An 18,392-nucleotide genomic window follows, 5' to 3' on the forward strand; every position below is an offset into this window, starting at 1 on the left:
TCTAAGGAGCTTCCACAGCAACTCATTTAAGTAAACTTAAATTATTGGCCTAGAGAAAGATGACCAATGGAGAGTCTTCAATATGTCTGGGAGGCAACTTTAGGATGCCACACTCTCATTTCTCCCTAGGAAGGGGCAGCTGGGATGAGAGCCAGAGGAAGGGTTGCTCTGACGTTTGAGGAGACAGAGGCTAGAAGTCTAGTTTCCAAAGAAGCACTTTGTTATGTGAGGCAACACAAACCCTCCACAATAAATACCAAGTTCACGCACCAAGTGAAGATAGGCCTCAGGTGAGTTTAATGGGTAAGCAGCCCCATTCTTGGGCTTCCTTCATAGCTCAGGTGGTAAAGAATCTGCCTGCAATGCAGGAGACCCTGGTTTGATTCCTGGGTTGGGGAGCCCCTGGAGAAGGAAGTGGCAACCCACTCCAATATTCTTGCCTAGAGAATCCGGTGGACAGAGGACCCTGTCAGGCTACAGTCCATGAGGTCACAAGAGTCAGACACAACTTAGTGAATAAACCACCACCATCCCCATTCTCTCTACCATATACTCATTTTCCTTCCTTTTTTCATCCATCAAACCATCATGGAGGATCCACAAATAAACCACAAGATCTGAAGTATTCAAAGATGAATCAGATTTGGTACCTGACCTCCAAGGGGAGGAATTCGGTCTGGGGAAACCCATTTGTAAAACCGATAATAATGAAGTGATTAACCGGTAATAACAGGAGGATGTAAAAAGAGACACGCCAACATAAAGGAATGCTAATAGCTTCCTAGTGCAGCAGCCACTGGAGGAGCTGGAGGGAACATTTCTAATCTTTCCAAAAAAGGGCAAACCCTTAAACAGATTCCTTGCCAGGAACCGGCCTGCTATGATGGAAGCAGTGCTTTGATGCCTTGAAACCATGAACTCTGGAGTAACAACATGGGGAGAGCTTCCTCTGCACCTCTAATCTCTAGCTCTATGCAAGTGTATCTAGGAAAAGACTTTTAGGAGATCAGCCCTTCCAAAGTATGGAGCCAACCATTATCTTACTCCAGAGAGTTCCAGTATCTGCATCCCAACCTCCTGTGTCAGAATCCAGGACATAATTTCCCTAGTTACGGAAACACTTGAGTCTTTGCCCTTTGTCATACTGAGCTCTTAATTGGTTTAGCCCATCACACCACTAGATATAAAGGCTACAATCCCTAGACTTAAGTAGGTCTGCGGCTGGGATAGGGAGTCTCAGGCAAGGCAGGCAGGGTGCCACACAGCACCTGCTCTTTCACCCAGCTCCCTACAGACTGGCTTTTTAGAAGGACTAAGAAACTGATACTCGATCCCAATTTATTTTTCCTTATCTTCCCATCTCTCAGATAGGAAACCCTGGAGGAGAAGCTTAAGGGCTGGAGAAAGCTGCCGAGGAGGAGACGGATGAAAGATGGGGAGTGGAGCCAGTGCCGAGGACAAAGAACTGGCCAAGAGGTCCAAAGAGCTAGAAAAGAAGCTGCAGGAGGATGCTGACAAGGAAGCCAAGACTGTCAAGCTGCTATTGCTGGGTGAGCGAGATGGGACGATGAGCCAGAGGAGAAGGTACTGCTCCTTCCCGCTTATCCTGGATGGTAGGTGGGCTCTAGCCTGCCACGTGGGGAGGAGGGATGGAAGGTTATTTGTCCTTCCCCCATGCAGTCTCAGGCTAGGGGATCAGGAGCTCTAGGGCTGAGCACAGCCACCCCAAGATGTTCTACCAAAGTTGCTCTGGAATCATTTTGCTCTTCCTTGAACCAGGAACAGTGCAAGGGCCAGGGTGGACCCACCCATCTCCAAATCTACCAAACCTAACACCTAACAGCTTAGCAACTACCATGAACTCTGGGCTCGAAGACACTTAAATAAGTCTGCAGTCAGAGAACTCTGAGTCAATGAACTCAAAGGATAGAGAAGTTCTACCATATAGTTAGTGTCATGTAGACTCAGGAATATGATTTTTACTGGTTCCTTCTCCTTGCTTCCAGTAAAAAAAGAAATCTTTAAAAACATTAGAAGTGGGGAGCCCTGAGTGGGAAGGAATGGAGTCTTTACAGAAGTCCTTTCCTGGCTTTCTATTCCATGATTGCCTCTAAAGCCCCTGCCAGATGGGAGGCTCAGGAGCTTGATGAGCTCCTAAGCAGATCACAGGTTTGTGCTGAAAAAAGAAAAGCACCCCAGTCAGTCAGAAACTGATCATGGCTGTAAACAGAACTAAGACAACAGAGTTTGGGAAACCTGGCCTAGAAAAAGCCCCAGTGGTAGTAGATTCTAGGTAGGCAAGCTGGAGCAGCTAAGATCTTTATAGCAGAAGACTGGCTGGCTGGGTGTCCAAGCCCACGAGGTGCCTGGGAACTAGAGCCCCAAGCTAAGGCGCCTCCTTTTCCTCAGCTGATCTGTGGCACAGCACTAAGGACACAGTGAAAAGCACACCTCTCTAAGTAGACTCAAGGAGCCCAGGAGGCTACCAAGGGGAAAGAGACAGCAAGGCCACTGAGCGAGCTTTTAAGCCTAAGCAGCTTTCTTCTACATTCAGGATAAGAAGCTTAGAGGAACCAAGCACAGGATAAGTGGTGGAGTGGGGAAGGGGCGGGGGGGGGGGGGCAGGGGCGGGTATTAAGGCATCAGGGATAGTATAGACTGGGGGAGAGGGTTGAAGGGTATGCAGTTTTTGATGGAGGGAGAGTGAAGTGTGAATGAGGATATAAGAACATTTTAATCAGTAAGGGAAATAGCAAGATAATAAAAAGTGTTTCAGTGAAGTGATTGAGTTCTCCACAATCCTGCTCCAAGATCACTCCTGAGAAAAAACAGGCAAAGCAAAACTGTGTGGAAGGAATTTGCCTGAATCTATCAGTGGTTCTCAACAAGGTTTTGCACACCTGCACCCCTACCGCAAGACATCTGGAAACGTCGAGAGCATTTCTGGTGGTTACAACTGGAAGAGTGGAATGCTACTGGGCTCTAGTGGGTATTGGCCAGGGGGCACGGGACAGCCCTCCACAGAAAACTCATCCACTCAAAATGTCAACAACGCAGACGCTAAGAAACTCTCCTCCAATCCCAGATCAAATGGCCTGAGCTCAAGGCTGGTACAAACTGAGGTAGTAAGCATCCCTGTATGTTCTCCCCTAAAAAGGCTCCCAAGTGAGCAGTGGCTTAGACTTCTCACAGGCCATCTACTGGAGGGTTGGGGAGAACTGGTGGAAATCTGAAGCATAAGCATTTCTCCCTGCAGGTGCTGGGGAGTCAGGAAAGAGCACTATCGTCAAACAGATGAAGTGAGTAGGAACAAAGCCCCACAGGACTGAGGTAGGGTGAAGTCAGTGGAATCAGTAGAGGTCGAGGATAAAGGGCTCTTTAAAGCCTTTAGGAACCCAGATGTAAAGAATATAAAGGACCTTATTCCCAATGTCCCTTATCTTCATGCCCCGTGTCCCTCACTCTCCACTCTGGGACAGCAGTATGAATAGAGAGATTGGGTTCTTATAATCCTTTAAATCCCCCCCAATTCACAATCCCTTAGGTCTGGTTATTTAGGTCCAACTAATGGCTGGGTGTCTTCCCCTTGCAGGATTATTCATCAGGATGGCTATTCGCCAGAAGAATGCCTGGAGTACAAGGCCATCATCTACGGCAACGTGCTGCAATCCATCTTGGCTATCATCCGGGCCATGCCCACACTGGGCATTGACTATGCTGAAGTGAGCTGTGTGGTACGTGGTTAATGGTATATGGTTAAGAGTGGAAAGAAAGGCTAATGAGGAGAAGAAACAGACCAGTGGCCAACAAGCTATGAGAAAACGTGCATCAGAAAAAGGTTTATGTCACAAAAATCCCACTTGAAAAATGTGAAAGTGCTAGTCCCTCAGTCGTGACCAACTCTTTGCAACCCCATGGACTATAGCCCACCAGGCTTCTCTCTCATGGGATTTTCCAGGCAAGAATACTGTAGTGGGCTGCCATTCCCTTCTCCAGATCTTCCCAACCCAGGGATTGAACCTCAGTCTCCTGCATTGGCAAGCAGATTCTCTACCATCTGAGCCACTAGGGAAGCTCATTTGCTGAGCTTCAAATCTTTACTTCAGACCTAGCAAGGCATGCAGTTCTTACCTTAGTAAGTGTTCATTAAAAAATCTGCTCTCAGCTTCCTCTGCCTTTTTGTCTTATTTTACCATTTAAATTGCTCCCCTCAGGTTCTATGCCTTGAGTGTGGAACTTTCATAAGCTAAATCCCTAGTTCAAGTATTATCGTTTTCCTAGATTTGAATAATTGAAGAAACAAAGAGGTTGAGTTCCTGTCTGCCATCTTGTCCACTTCATGGTCAGTCTGGTCTTTAAACCAATCTCCCTGAGGCAGAGGACCCACATTTCCTGGCAGGACCCCCACATTTGGACTAAGGATGGAAGATGAAAACACCTCAGAGGAAGCCTCTGGGATCTCTGCTATCCACCAGACATCCCAGGGCTGGATGAACTGCCACCCTCCACATGGCAGAAGCACCCTCAGAAACTCATCAGTGTGTTCACTTAGAATCTTTGTCGAAACCGCCTCCACCTGAGGCTTTGACAGAATGCAAAATGCTTTCCTTTCAGAATTCCCAAAAGCCTCCTGGAAAGTCATTACTCCCATGTAATTCTGATCCTGGTTTCTGCCTTACAGGATAATGGGAGACAGCTCAACAACCTGGCTGACTCCATTGAAGAGGGCACCATGCCTCCTGAGCTAGTGGAGGTTATCAGGAAGTTGTGGAAGGATGGTGGGGTGCAAGCCTGCTTTGACAGAGCTGCAGAGTACCAGCTCAATGACTCAGCATCTTAGTAAGACTCTGACTGGGGGCAGGGTGGGATGAAGTGTCAGCAACGTTCTGGGAGAAATCTCAGCCAGTTGAAATTTTCCGGCCCTGAAAAATGGAGACCCAAGGACTGAATTCAGCCTGTATACCTGTCTTGTTAGGCTTTGAACAGTGTTTTACTATGCTCTGAATTTAATGCCTTTGAGACCTCTGCCCCAGTTCCCTTCACTCTGTATTTATTGCTTTAACACTGGTCCACTGCAGCCTACAAAGCTGAAGACTCAAAATCCAAAACAGAGATGCTCTGTTAACAGCCTCAGTCCCTGTCTTAAGTCAAACACAGAGCCTCTTCTTTCAGAATCATGAATACTAATACAGTCCTCCAGTTCTGCCATATACTCCTTTAGGAGACATGATTCATGATGGCCCTTTTAGTGCAACACAGGCTCTACTTAAGTCACTAACCTAAACTCTCCTTCACCCCTAGTATCTTATGTCAAGGTGCCAAAGGACACAAACTGCCACGGCAAAGGTCAGGGGTTAGAGAGCACCAACTTTGCAAAGCTGCTTCCAAAATATAAGGTAGACAGAGTATCAATCCTACACAGACAGCACGGTCTCACAGACGGGCATAAGCTTCAGCATCAAAAAGATCCAGATTTAGCCACTGTTCTATCACCTGGTCTAATAATAAAGTTATCATTTACTGTCCCTCTAGCCCTCACTCAGGCCTAGACACTGCTCAGTGCATTAGGTACATCTTCTCATTTAATCTGCACAATATATCTTCATGGTAGATAGTAGTTTTTATCAGTCCCATTTATAGAGGAAAAAAACTGAGGTTCAGAGAAATAAATTAACTTACCCAAAGCCACACAGATAAATGGCAGAGGCTAGGATTTAAATCTAGGTCTATCTGACCACAGAGTTGAAGGTTTTTTACAATACACCCACAATGCCTCTTGTCCTGGACAAGTTATTTAACTTTTCTGGATCTTTCCTTCATCTGGAAAATGGGATATGAAACCTGAAGGTTTATGAGGTTAAATGAGAACTTAAATGTGAAAAGCCCTGGCATATAAAAAAAAACCTTTACTTTTCTTCTTTCTCTGCCATCGCACTTCATATATGTCTTTTTTTTTTTTAACTTTTAATGGTAACTGTCAAACATATACAAAAGAATACAATCAATCACTTGGCTTCAGCAGTCACCAACTGATGCCGACTCTTGTTTCATTTTATATCCATTCCCCACTAGATTATTTAGAAGTAAACTCAGATATACCATTTCATCCTAAAAATTTCATTATGTATCTCTAAAAATATATTCCTAAAAAAAAAGTCACATCATTATCACACCTAAATATTCAGTAAGTCCTTAATGTCATCAAATATCCAAGTCAATGTTCATTCAACTTTCTTCAGTTATCTCAAATGTTTTCCCTCCAACTTGATATACAACGTCTATGCATTGCACTGGTTCATGTCTCATATGTTTCTGAAATCCCTTTTAATCTACTCCTGCTTCCTAATAGAACTTTTGACACCCATTTAAACCAGCAGCTCCCAAGGACCAGTTTCATGGAAGTAATTTTTCCACGGACCCAGGGCACAGGGGGAGATGCTTTCAGGATGATTCAAGTGCATTACATTTATTATGTACTTTATTTCTATAATTATTACACCAGCTCCACCTCAGATCAGGCATTAGATCCCAGAGGTTGGGGACCCTTGATTTAAACCACCAAGTCTCATTCAAAAGTCTAGAAAACTTTGTAGTCAGATGAAACATAAGGAAAAGTTATCTGATGACCTAACTTCCTTTTGTAAGGATACATGAAAAGGGTTTGAAGTAAACACTCCTAGATTTAATAATACAGATTCTCGTGCTGGTTCTATCACCATATTACAGTTATATGCCTTTGGGTAACACTCTTCACCCTTCTTGACTTCGGCTGTGGAAAATTTAATATCAATTGACAATCCCTTTTCTCCAGCTACCTGAATCAATTAGACCGAATTACGGCCCCTGACTACCTCCCTAATGAGCAAGATGTGCTACGATCCAGAGTCAAAACCACAGGCATCATTGAGACTAAGTTTTCTGTCAAGGACTTAAACTTCCGGTGAGTACACTGTTCCCTCAGAACATGTCAGATACCCCAAAGGGGGAATAGGAATGCTTCTTGGCCTTCACTAAAGCCCAGTCTGAACTACTACTACTTCCCCCCCTTTCCTCTCCACTTCCCATCTTACTGCTAACTGGCCCCAAGATGGCCATCTCTCTGGGGTAAATACCAAGTGCATGTGGGTCATACGTTGGGTATACATTTAAGAACAGGTGTTTTTTCTCTCAGGATGTTTGATGTGGGAGGGCAGAGATCAGAGAGAAAGAAGTGGATCCACTGCTTTGAGGGAGTCACCTGCATCATTTTCTGTGCAGCCCTCAGCGCCTATGATATGGTGCTGGTGGAAGATGACGAAGTGGTGAGTGACTTTTGCACCAAGCAGCTTTGATAGATCGATCCCCCATGACCCTTCCTCTAAGCTTTGTGTCACTCCAATGGCCCAACCTGGGTGATCTCCGCTAACAATAATAGTTGAGCAGTTTTCTAGCAATCGATGTCTTAGGCAAATAATTCTAGAAATACTTCTTCTGCAGGTTCTAGGTTAGCACTTTAGAGTCCAGATTTACTGAGAGCTTGGTCTCAGATAAGACATCCAAGTACTACTTAGGACATCAAACAGTTCATCAAAGAAACTGAGTACTAGAGAGATAAGTGATCATTAACTTGGCAAAGCAAAAGAGTTACACTTAGTACTCTCGCAGGCTGCCTATGGAAGTGAAGGAGGTGAAAATGACAGAGCAGAACAGTGTATGATGTGCATCTTTATGCAACTTGATAGAAGGGTTGAACTAGTAAACTCACTTGGAAGCCTAAATATATACTCCGTGTCAACAGAACTACAGAGAGACTGGCAAACCAGGTTTCTCACATGCCACTTAAATTGGCAGCTGGAGAACTACCTGAGGGTGGTTCTCTTGAGCCTACCGAGTTTTACAAGACAGAAGCTCTGTAGAATACTGTCAGCCCATCCAGGTAGCATCCGAGTTTTAGACTGCTGCTGCTGCTAAGTCGCTTCAGTCATGTCCGACTCTGTGCGACCCCACAGATGGCAGCCCACCAGGCTCCCCCGTCCTTGGGATTCTCCAGGCAAGACACTGGAGTGGGTTGCCATTTCCTTCTCCAATGCATGAAAGTGAAAAGTGAAAGTGAAGTCGCTCAGTCGTGTCCGACTCTTAGTGATCCCATGGACTGCAGCCCACCAGGCTCCTCGACAGAGATGTCAAAGGCATGGAAAACCCCAAATTCACATAAACATCTGCTCCACAAATGGAGGCCCATAGGGAACTGACAGAAGACAAAGCTTCTACCCTCCGACCCCCTGCTCCAGTTCTTCTGCCTTCTCCTTAGTGCCTCAGGTTCACATTACAGCACTCTGAATATCCTCTAGCCAAAATGTCTTAGAGAGCCATTCATTTTCCAAGAACTCTTCTGTCCTTAACCTTAAAGTTTACAAGGTCTTAAAGGATTTTGTAGGAGTGTTAGCAATGAGCGAAGGTTACAAATTATATTTGTTTTATCAGGTGAAAAGATTGAGCCCAAGTCAGCTAAGAGCACATTCCAAGACCCTAAAGTCCTGCTCCCTAAAAAAAAGGCTGCTTTGGGGGCACTGGGTAACCTCTGGACTCCGCAGGTAACAGCACTACTTCTCAGTCATTCCAAGTGGCGATCAGAAAAGGAAACAAGGCAGAAGTGCTTGTGGTGTGGCACTGGAAAATTTTTTAGCCCTTACCATTTGGCACTAGGGCCAAATAATCCCTATTATATTCCTACCCAAACTGAGATCTAGGACTGTCTAACAGAAACCTATCAAAATCATCCTGGAGATGGAAGTGGACACATGTTAACTGGCACCCAGTTTCAACCCTGAATCAGCAGCCTTAAGGATATCAAAGTCCTTACCTGTGCCCTGGCTGCCAAAGATTTCCAAAACATTTATTGTACACCGATATGCCAGCTACTATCATGGACACTTGGAGAAAGAAATGGCAACCCACTCCAGTATTCTTACCTGGGAAATCCCATGGACAGAGGAGCCTGGAGGGCTACAGTCAATCGGGTTGCAAACAGTCAGACATGACTTAGTGACTAAACAACATCATCACCATGGACACTACAAACACACGATCTCATTTAACTTTCATAATAATCCTATGAAATAGGGAAACAGAGACTCAGAAAAGCTCAGTAATTTCCTCCAAATCATACAGCTGATACAAAGATCAGAAGGAAGTCAGATCTCTTTGGATCTACTCTACCACACTAAATGGAGATAAGCTGTTCCCTATCTTTCCTTTTACATTTGGAATGCAGGTCTCTTCAAGGACAGCAACAACAGGAAGCACACAGGTATGCCATTAGCCCAATCTGATATTTCTGATGGTATTTCCTCTCACTAGAATCGTATGCATGAGTCACTGCACCTGTTCAACAGCATATGTAACCACAAGTTCTTTGCGGCCACTTCCATTGTCCTCTTTCTCAACAAGAAGGATCTCTTTGAGGAAAAAATCAAGAAAGTCCATCTCAGCATTTGTTTTCCAGAGTATGATGGTAAGTGCCAAAGGCTAGAGACAATTCTTTCATAGTAATGATAGGCAATTGCCTCATTTCCTATACCAAGAAGTTCCTATACTAAGGAACTTGTCTTTAAGGAGTAGTAACTCCTTTGCTTTGCTGAGTTGATGATCCCTTATCTCTTTAATATTGTCTTATGTGTTTTATGATGTCCAAGAGGTATTTGGATGTCTAACCTGAGAAACTGGAGTATTCAGTTAGAGGTTTAAATTCAGGTATCTCTGGAATACAGCAGACATTAAATGCAGATGAACTGCTGATTATTCAAATGATACCTGCCAGAAATCAAAGGTGTCTAAAGAGACAGAGACACCTCTCTCCTCAATTCCTTTGCTCAAGTGTGAAACACTGGAGTGCAAGAGAGGAGAGGACCCACCCTCCAAAACTAAACCCCCAACCACAACTGTCTAACACATTTTGAGGATCAAATCAGTCACTTAAAAAGTAAGTGAGCAACTAAGAAAGCCTAATTTATCCCACTTCTTCACTATTTTTCTGGAAAACCAGGGAACAACTCTTATGAGGATGCAGGGAATTATATCAAGAGTCAGTTCCTTGACCTCAACATGAGAAAAGATGTCAAAGAAATCTACAGTCACATGACCTGTGCTACAGATACACAGAATGTCAAATTTGTATTTGATGCAGTTACAGATATTATCATCAAAGAAAACCTCAAGGACTGCGGACTCTTCTAGTTCTCACCATTTCTCAAGTATGTTCTATAAACAGGCTCCGAATCTCGTTAATTTTAAGCAGAAAATTTAAGGTCAATATATTATTGAATCCATAAGAATGAATCCATCCTCCCTTGGAAATGGAGTATGTATGATTGCAACTGTGTCTCATTTGGTCTTTTAAAAGCGGGATAGTTAGCACAGTTTAAAGAATGCAGGACCAGGAAATCAGAAGACCCAGGATCCATTATTGGCTCTGCAACTTACTATTGATGCAAAAATGTAAATATTTCATTTGTCTGAGCCTTGAGTCCCTTATCTATAAAATGAAGGTAATTTCTCTACTACTTCACAAGGTTACTTTAATGATCACAAACATAACTGAAGGCAGGCACATAAAAACTGTGTGGTGACACAAAGAAATCCTATGTTAAAGCTCCCACTAATGAAATTCAACACCAAAGTTTAGATGAATTATCCCAAACAAAAAAGCAAACCTTCCCTGCAATCTGCAAAAAAACTTAAATTAGTTAAAAACAGAATTTCAATAAACCTACCACCCTTTTTTACTATAAGACCTTTATGTGCCTTAGCTAAGAGATCTGAATCACCAGATGGATGTCAGTTTGTGAGCTCTAAGGCACACATCCAGTTTTTTTTTTTTTTTTTCCTGTTTTTTTGGCCACATGGCTTGCCTTGCAGGATCTTAGTTCCCCAACCAAGGATTGAACCCAGGCCCTGGTCAGAGTCCTAACCGCTGGACCGTCAGGGAGTTCCCCAAAATGATTTTCATTAAATCATATTATCCCTCTGCTCCCAAACTGCCAAGCTGTGTTCCTATATCTCTGTAAGTACAGGGATACTTATCTAAGTAACTCTCTCAGCTATATAAGACACTTTCTGAATGAACCTGGAGGACAGAACACACTCCCACTTGGAGTATTAATGATTGTGTTGCTGCTACTTCTCTGTCACAGAATTTAGAACAAGTGAGCAATCCTAAAATCCTCATTTCAACTGCTACATGTTTCAGAACAAAAAAGGCAGCTGATTTTGCTTTAGGCACTGAAAATTTTTGCAGTTGGATCCATGTGATGCCTGGCTGAAAACAACATCTCCCCAAACAGGCCAACAATTAAATTATCCCTTGAACTCCTTTGAGGGGAAACAAAGCTTATATTTATCTTGACAGGAGGTGGTGAAGTCAAGTATAGATTTAGCATTTACAACTACTAGTGAGGAAAGCTCTTGGCATCCAAGATTTAGTATATAAGAGAAAGTGTCAATTAAAATGAAAATCTGCTCCTTGCCAGAAAAACACATTCACACTTAGGCTACTACTAGCAATATTGATACTAGAGAGCCATATGAGCTTGAAATACACTGAAGAATAAATTTGCAGGTGTTAAAATTGGATTCATTTAATAGTCTTTCTGATTCTTTGAAAAGAAACCAACTTGGGAAAATTACCAGGGAAATAAGGAAAACTACTGTCTACTGCCGATTAAAAAACTTAAACTGAAGGAAAAAAATCTGGGCAAGATTTCTTGTATCCAAGCACTGTTCAGGGACTATTCTAAAGGGCACGCTCTAATGCTCACTAACCTCTCTGCTTTAACTCAAGTTATAGGGGTTCCAAGGTGTTTTGTTTTTTTTTTTCCTTTTGGTATCATAAATCCCTCTAGCAGTCTGATGAAGCCTATGGGATCTCTTTCTCAGGATACTTCAAAATGCATAAAACAAAACTCAGAGAACTACAAAGGAAACCAACATACTGAACCAACAACAGTTGTATCTTTGGAGTTCTGAAGCCCCAGGTTAAAAATTTTGCTACAGCTATGATCTCAGCTATTCAAGGCCCAAATGTAGTTTTCCCATTTATTCCACCTTCAAGTAGGGTAACCCCACCTACCCTCAAATCACGGCAAATTGTTTGCTTTTCTAAATTATCTTTTCCTTGATCTTTGACTCTAGGCAGGAATTGGTTATAGGTCAAACTACAGAAGCCCAACACAGACTCCTTGGTTATTAATGTTCATATAGAACTTGCCCTACAGTACTAGCATGAAAACAGAGTCAGTGGGACAGGTCTTATGGTAGAACAATCTATAGCAGAATAAAACACAGTTATATTTTAGTTTTCTTCTGCTCTGGTAGACGTCTCAACTTTTAACTGGTTTATAAACAAATTCCCACAAGCCAAAAGATGCCCTATTATATTCACTTTGCAGAAAAGTTATCTTGGAGGCTGGATAGGGAAGTAGCAGTACTTAAAAGCAACACTTCTACAGCTGCTTTACTCAGGTTAGAATCTGGTTATTCATCTTATAATGCTTTCAAGCTAAAACTCTTCTGGTGAGTTTACACAGAATAAAAATTGGGGGCCTTGGTCATCCACTCATCTGTTCCTTAGAACAAAGTCAAAATAATTTCCTAAAGCTCTTAGCAAACACCAGGCTCTTCTCTGAATAAAGGTAAGAGGACGTGACTTCAAATGTTCTAGGTAGGCTTCCAAAAAGCCTATTAATCCTTACTGCGGCTTAACTGTTGGTCAGACCCAGAAATGATTCCTAAACCTTACACTATTAGAGACAACTACATTGGTACTTCTATCCAACTGGCTTATTTTTATCTCATGGACATTTTGATTGTGTCCATGAAAAGTTCTCTTTGCATAAAACAGCTGCTAGAAAGCTTAAAACCAAAATTGTGCCATATACTCACTCTGCTGTCTATATGTCTTCTTTTGATCCATTTTAAATTTACATTATACTGTTGAATTTTATGTCATCACAAATTCTTTTCTGTAACAAGATAGGTTAGAAACTAATACTCAACCCTGTTTTCATATACTGCAACCTTAATGCTTAGGATGATAAAGCTAGAAGAAACTCAAAATATTCCAGGTCCATCACTAGCAATTTATAGATAAGAAACTGAGGTCAAGGGAGGTAGAGTGTCTTCAAGATCACACCGCTGGAAAGTAACAGAACTTGAACTCCGAAACAGGTCTTCTGAATCCAAAGCCAGTAGTTTTTCTATCTGCACAATACCAACAGTCCACCAAACACTGTAACATCAAAGTCAATTTTCTCATTCACCTAAGCTCCTTCTAGTCCCAAACAAGTCCTTGGTTATTTTTAAATTATGCCAGCTCTAAATCATAGCTATTTAACAAAACCATCTCCAAACTAAATACAAACTGGCCTCAAAATGGATGTGATATTAGTATAGAATAATAAAAATATAAATAGCTTTGTTTGCTGAAGGTATAATTTCCTGTCCTTATCTTAGAGGGCAGAGACCATGTTTTCCTTGACTTGCATGATTAGACATTGATGAAAGTAAGCCAAATGTAAATTAAGTTCCATTTCATATCAATCTGATGACAGTTGCTTTTTTTCTTACAAAAATATGACACATAAGGACAAACAATATGATTTCACTTATATCAAGAATCTAAAGTAGTCAATTTTATAAAGACAGAAAGTAGAATGGAAGTGAGGAGTTATTATTTAATGAGTACAGTTTCAGTTTGGGAAGATGAAAAAAGTTCTGGAGATGGATGGTGGTGATACTGCTAAAAACATGAATGTACCTAATACCACTGAACTATATACTTAAAAATAGTTAAAATGGCAAATTTTATGTTATGTACATTTTACAATAAAAATAATAGAAAAAATATAACTGGAAATGTGCTTTTATGTTTCTGTCAATTAAAGGATGGATAAAATGACCACAAAAATTCAGTATAAGAACCATATAAAAGACACATTTACTCAAAATAGTTCCTACTCTGATTTAAAAAAAAAAAAATTAACCTACATGTACCCCAAATAGTCAAAATCTGGGTGGCCCCATCCCCAAGGTGAAAAATAAGAACCTTCAAAAACCATGCTATACTTGGAGATATGCCGTAGACCAAAGTGTGCTGGCCCTGCTGGGTGGAGAAGGTGGTGAAGGGTGAAGAGCTCTTACCTCCCACTGCCCTCTCTACCCGGCACAGCCCCCGGAGCACAGATTCCAGCAGGACTTCAGTGTTGGGCCAGGGACTGCAAGTGTGCCAGAGCCTCTGGTGATCCTGCTAGGCAGAAGTGTGAAGACATCTCTGTGAGGTCAAACAGATAAACTGCAGATTGTAGGAACTTTTCTGCCCTTTGGTCATGGAAAAGCAAACACTGGTTTGAATCAGAAATAAAGAACTGGATTTAAATGCAAAATTTTTACAGACCTTTTCACCCTGCTTCACAAAATAAAATTTCTAGTTGAATTGGTAGTAATTTAGTTCATTTTAGGTTTTTGAAAGGAGTAGGGAAAAGTGATTCTGAGAAAAGACAACCGGCAACAATGAGCATTTGTAGGTATTGTCTCAAGACTTACTTTTTTTTTGGAGTAGAGTACAATTTCGAGTATCATAAAGAATATTTATGAAACATTTCTAATGTTATTTCTATTTGATCAGAACTATAGTATATCAGACCTGGAAGGAGTACTTTAGTCTGTCTTTAGATGAGGGATATAAGACTGAAAGATTTCATAGCTAGCTGGAAGCAGGGAAAAGACCAGAACCCAGCACATCAAGCAACTCTCCAATCTCGTAAGAGAACCCTTCATCCTATGTAAGCAAAGATGAACAGTTAGAAAAAACAGGTAATTTCTTATAATTTGTTTTGTCCACTGGGATTCTCTTACAAATAAACAAGCCTCTTGGTAAAAATGTTTGGATAACCCAAAGGAATATGGCCGGGGGTGTGGGGGTAAGATAGGATATCTGTACAACAAGGTTGTACAGAATTTAATATTCCAGCTGTAAATGATCTTACAGCTAATGCTAACACACTGAGACGGTGTACTCTATAAGTATATTTACTAATATTTGATTATTTCTCCTACCATGTTGATTCCCACTAGATTTCAGGAAAGGAAAACATATACCACTGGGCATGTGGAGATATATGTTTAACTCCTCAATCATTCATTCCCTTTACCTACCTCATCCTCAAAAGACTTTCATCCTATAGCTAGTTTTGTTCTTTGTCTACCGACTGTAAATGGATATTCATGTTATTATAGTTATCTTTGTTATAGGATTTTATCTTTACTTTTGTGTATCTATTTTCACTGAAAATAAATGGAGTGAAATAAATGAAATAAATGTTTAGAAACCCCAAGTTTCTTGTTTTGTCTAACTTTTGTATAAAAACTAAATACTCTTATCCAAAATGCAGTAATGTTCTTTGGCTAAACAGTCCTCAAACTAACTTTTTGGGTGAAAGGCACTTTAAGTTATGTACAAAAGGTGCTTTGTACTTACTGCAAATAAAAAATAACTCAAGTCTTTCACTAGTGATTTACAGGTTGTTTACTATTCATGTTGATCTTTAATATAAGGTCTATTCAGTTGTCCCCAGGATGTTGGCCCAGGTTAGTCACATCAGAACCACCTGAGGAATTTACTTAAAAAATACATATTCCCAGGACCTGGTTTGGACATTTTAATTCAGTTGAGGTTAGCCAAAGAATCTCTATGTTAATCGTGCACCACAGGTATCTGCTGCTGCATAATATTCCACATTATCTCTTATTCCTGAGAAGCCTTGAATAAAGCCAGGTGCAGGCCTGACAAAGTACCAGAAAATAACTGTCTTGCCCTGATTTGTTCTGAAATATGCTCTCCTCGGGAGAAGTAATTCATAAAAGATTGTGAGAAAACTGGAGGGTGGGTGGTGAGGGGTAATGGGAATTCAAAACCTAGACAAGGGTAAAGGAACAAGGATCCTGACCATCCTGGAAGTCTATTCTTCAGTATGCCTCACTTAAATTAAATCTTTTACTTTCTGATAGTTGATAGCAAGAGGTATCTAAGTTCCAGGTCTCTAAGCAGCTTGGTTTTCTTTTGTGTTTGGACAGTCATAAGTTTACAAGGAGACCTGTGGCTGGTTCAGGTCAGATCTCTGATTTGTACTTTGAAGCCTAAACTGGAAGAAGAAAATTACCTGGTAGTACTGGGAAACTGAGATAATTTTATTCTTAAAGTCAGTATCACATATGAAAGATTTCACAGGGAATCAGTAAAAGGAATTAGTACTATTAATATTTTAGGTTTGTATCAATGAGTAAGGGGCCACTGTTTTTTGAACATCTAAAAGGAAAAAAAAATCATTCAAAGGCAGCTTTTTGATTGACTGAGAGACTAACTTAACTTCCCCTTGTATGTAACTGCCAATGCAGCAAGGAGCTCTGCAACAGGAAATGCCAGAACTATGCTAAGCAAATGGATAAATATAAAAAAGTAACTAGTCAGATGAGGCCATCAAGGTCCAAACAAAGTTATAGCTACAAATCAGAGAGAACAGCCACAAATCAGAGAGAATTTAAGAATATAAGGTGAGCAAATAAATTCGAAGAACCACCAGTTATTTTTAAATACTCCAAAATGTGTATAAATAAAACACAAATAGAATACATAAGAGAATAAAAAATGAACAAGGCAAGGAACAGGTTTTTAAAATGTGGTCCATCTATTCTTAGAAAGCAGCACCTTGTGAAAAGTCACAACCCGTCAGGTACAACGCACTAAACTAGAGGTCTAGAGTCAAACCATCCAAGATGAAAATGGCACTTCAAGATCCACTTATGAATAACTCTAACAGTTCTTAGAATTTTCACGCCAGGAGGTGAAATCTGTTGAAAGGCTGAAATTGTAAGGTTATTTATTCCCTAAGACTGACCATTAAGGAGCAGAATACTTCCTCTTTACATAGGAGCCTAAAGATGGCAATTTTACACCCCAGAGTTTTAATCAAGTGGCTAAGATGTGACTGTCAACAAAATAAAGCTGCTGTTACAGTCCTTCCTGCCAATGGCTATTTACTGTTATTTAATTTTTTAACTTTCTTAGATGTGCTGATTTCTTAGATGGTCCAAAGCCTGGCCAACTAAATTCTGAAACATGATCCATCACAAATTTTCAGTATTTTCCACCAAAAAGATACAGGCAACTTTTCATTTCTTTGATTACAAATATCAATCCTTTTTCTCCAGGCTAGTAGATATGATGTGTCATCCCTACATTTTGGTTCTGCTATAAGAAAAGATCTTTTAATTCAAAACACAATAGTGGTTTGTAAGGCAGACCATCAGATTTATCAGATCAAAATCACCTTTTTAAAATTATAGACTGCTAGCCCGCCATCCAAGAGTCAGTCTCTGAGATGGATCCAGGTGATTTTGACTGAAGGCATATTTGAAAACCACTGACTGAAACTGTGTCCTCAACGAATGTGCATTTTGATAAATTATTTGGGATGGAGGGGTAAGAAGTGATCCTCACATAAATATAGGACAAATGTAAATGGTGTAAAGTCAAAAAAGTGGAGAATTACTATTTTTCATTAATGAAAAGGCTAAAAAATTAACACATTAGATAGACATATTCAAATGAAAATACAAAATGCATTTCAAGTTAAATTAACTTTTTTGGATTATCTCTTGTTTTGGGTTATCAACAACACGATCCCACTAGCCCAGACTATAGAAAAACTACAGTTAAAGTAACATTCTACCAGTTCTCATTTCCAAATGATTCTACATCACAGAATACAATAAGGAAAAGATATATTCAAAATGAACAAGAACTATCCCTTATTTACACTGTGGGCATAAGTCAATCACCAATTGAAGCTGATAATTTTCTTTCTTTTAGATCCAGTTTTGCCAATCCTAAAAAAAAAGTTGTTAGATAATAAGAGTTATACCACCTGCAGAGTTAAAATTTTCCCAAGAAAGCAAAAAGAAAAAAACCTACCAATAAAGGCACTGAAGTGCTGTGGCTTGCCTTCTGAACCAGCTTTGATGACCACCAACCTTATTTTTTTTAAACTACTGAAAGGTCACATCAAAAGATGAAACAGAATCCAATCCAAAAAGACTGGACCCCAAAAGGCACTGCTCAAATTACTGATTTGGAATGCTCAAACTGCATTCTCTTCCTTTGCCTTCCCCTAATGGACCATTCAATATTTAATGACATTTGCAGTACATTGCACAAAAGGACCTGCAGGCTGAGGTGAAAAGAGCTCTTCACAAAACCAAAATGTAAATGTGGAAAATGGGTTTTGACTGTGCATCACTTATACAGATATGACATAACAACCTCAATCAGGCCAAGACTCAACAATACTATTACATCAAAA

General features: G+C 40.7%; 2 protein-coding genes and 1 non-coding gene across 3 annotated transcripts in view; 1 reads left to right on the forward strand and 2 right to left on the reverse strand.

Moving 5' to 3' along the window:
• The window catches only part of AMPD2 (adenosine monophosphate deaminase 2), a 35,942-nt gene extending 17,866 nt beyond the window's left edge, over positions 1-18,076 (reverse strand). Inside the window, exon 1 of the mRNA XM_059883958.1 lies at positions 14,176-18,076. The gene's annotated coding sequence lies outside the window, so the exon portion shown is untranslated. The remainder of the gene's footprint in view (positions 1-14,175) is intronic.
• GNAT2 (G protein subunit alpha transducin 2) lies at positions 1,268-10,641 on the forward strand. Its single transcript, NM_174326.2, is given in 8 exon segments — positions 1,268-1,550; positions 3,257-3,299; positions 3,593-3,734; positions 4,682-4,839; positions 6,812-6,940; positions 7,172-7,301; positions 9,340-9,493; positions 10,025-10,641. Coding segments are annotated over 8 exon segments (1,065 nt in total). The 5' UTR covers positions 1,268-1,432; the 3' UTR covers positions 10,216-10,641.
• MIR197 (microRNA mir-197) lies at positions 14,127-14,207 on the reverse strand. The gene has a single exon (NR_030830.1). It is a non-coding gene; the product is annotated as a microRNA mir-197 (primary transcript).
• Positions 18,077-18,392: the final 316 nt, after the last annotated feature.

This window comes from Bos taurus, chromosome 3, assembly GCF_002263795.3.
Source record: "Bos taurus isolate L1 Dominette 01449 registration number 42190680 breed Hereford chromosome 3, ARS-UCD2.0, whole genome shotgun sequence".
NCBI lineage: Eukaryota > Metazoa > Chordata > Mammalia > Artiodactyla > Bovidae > Bos > Bos taurus.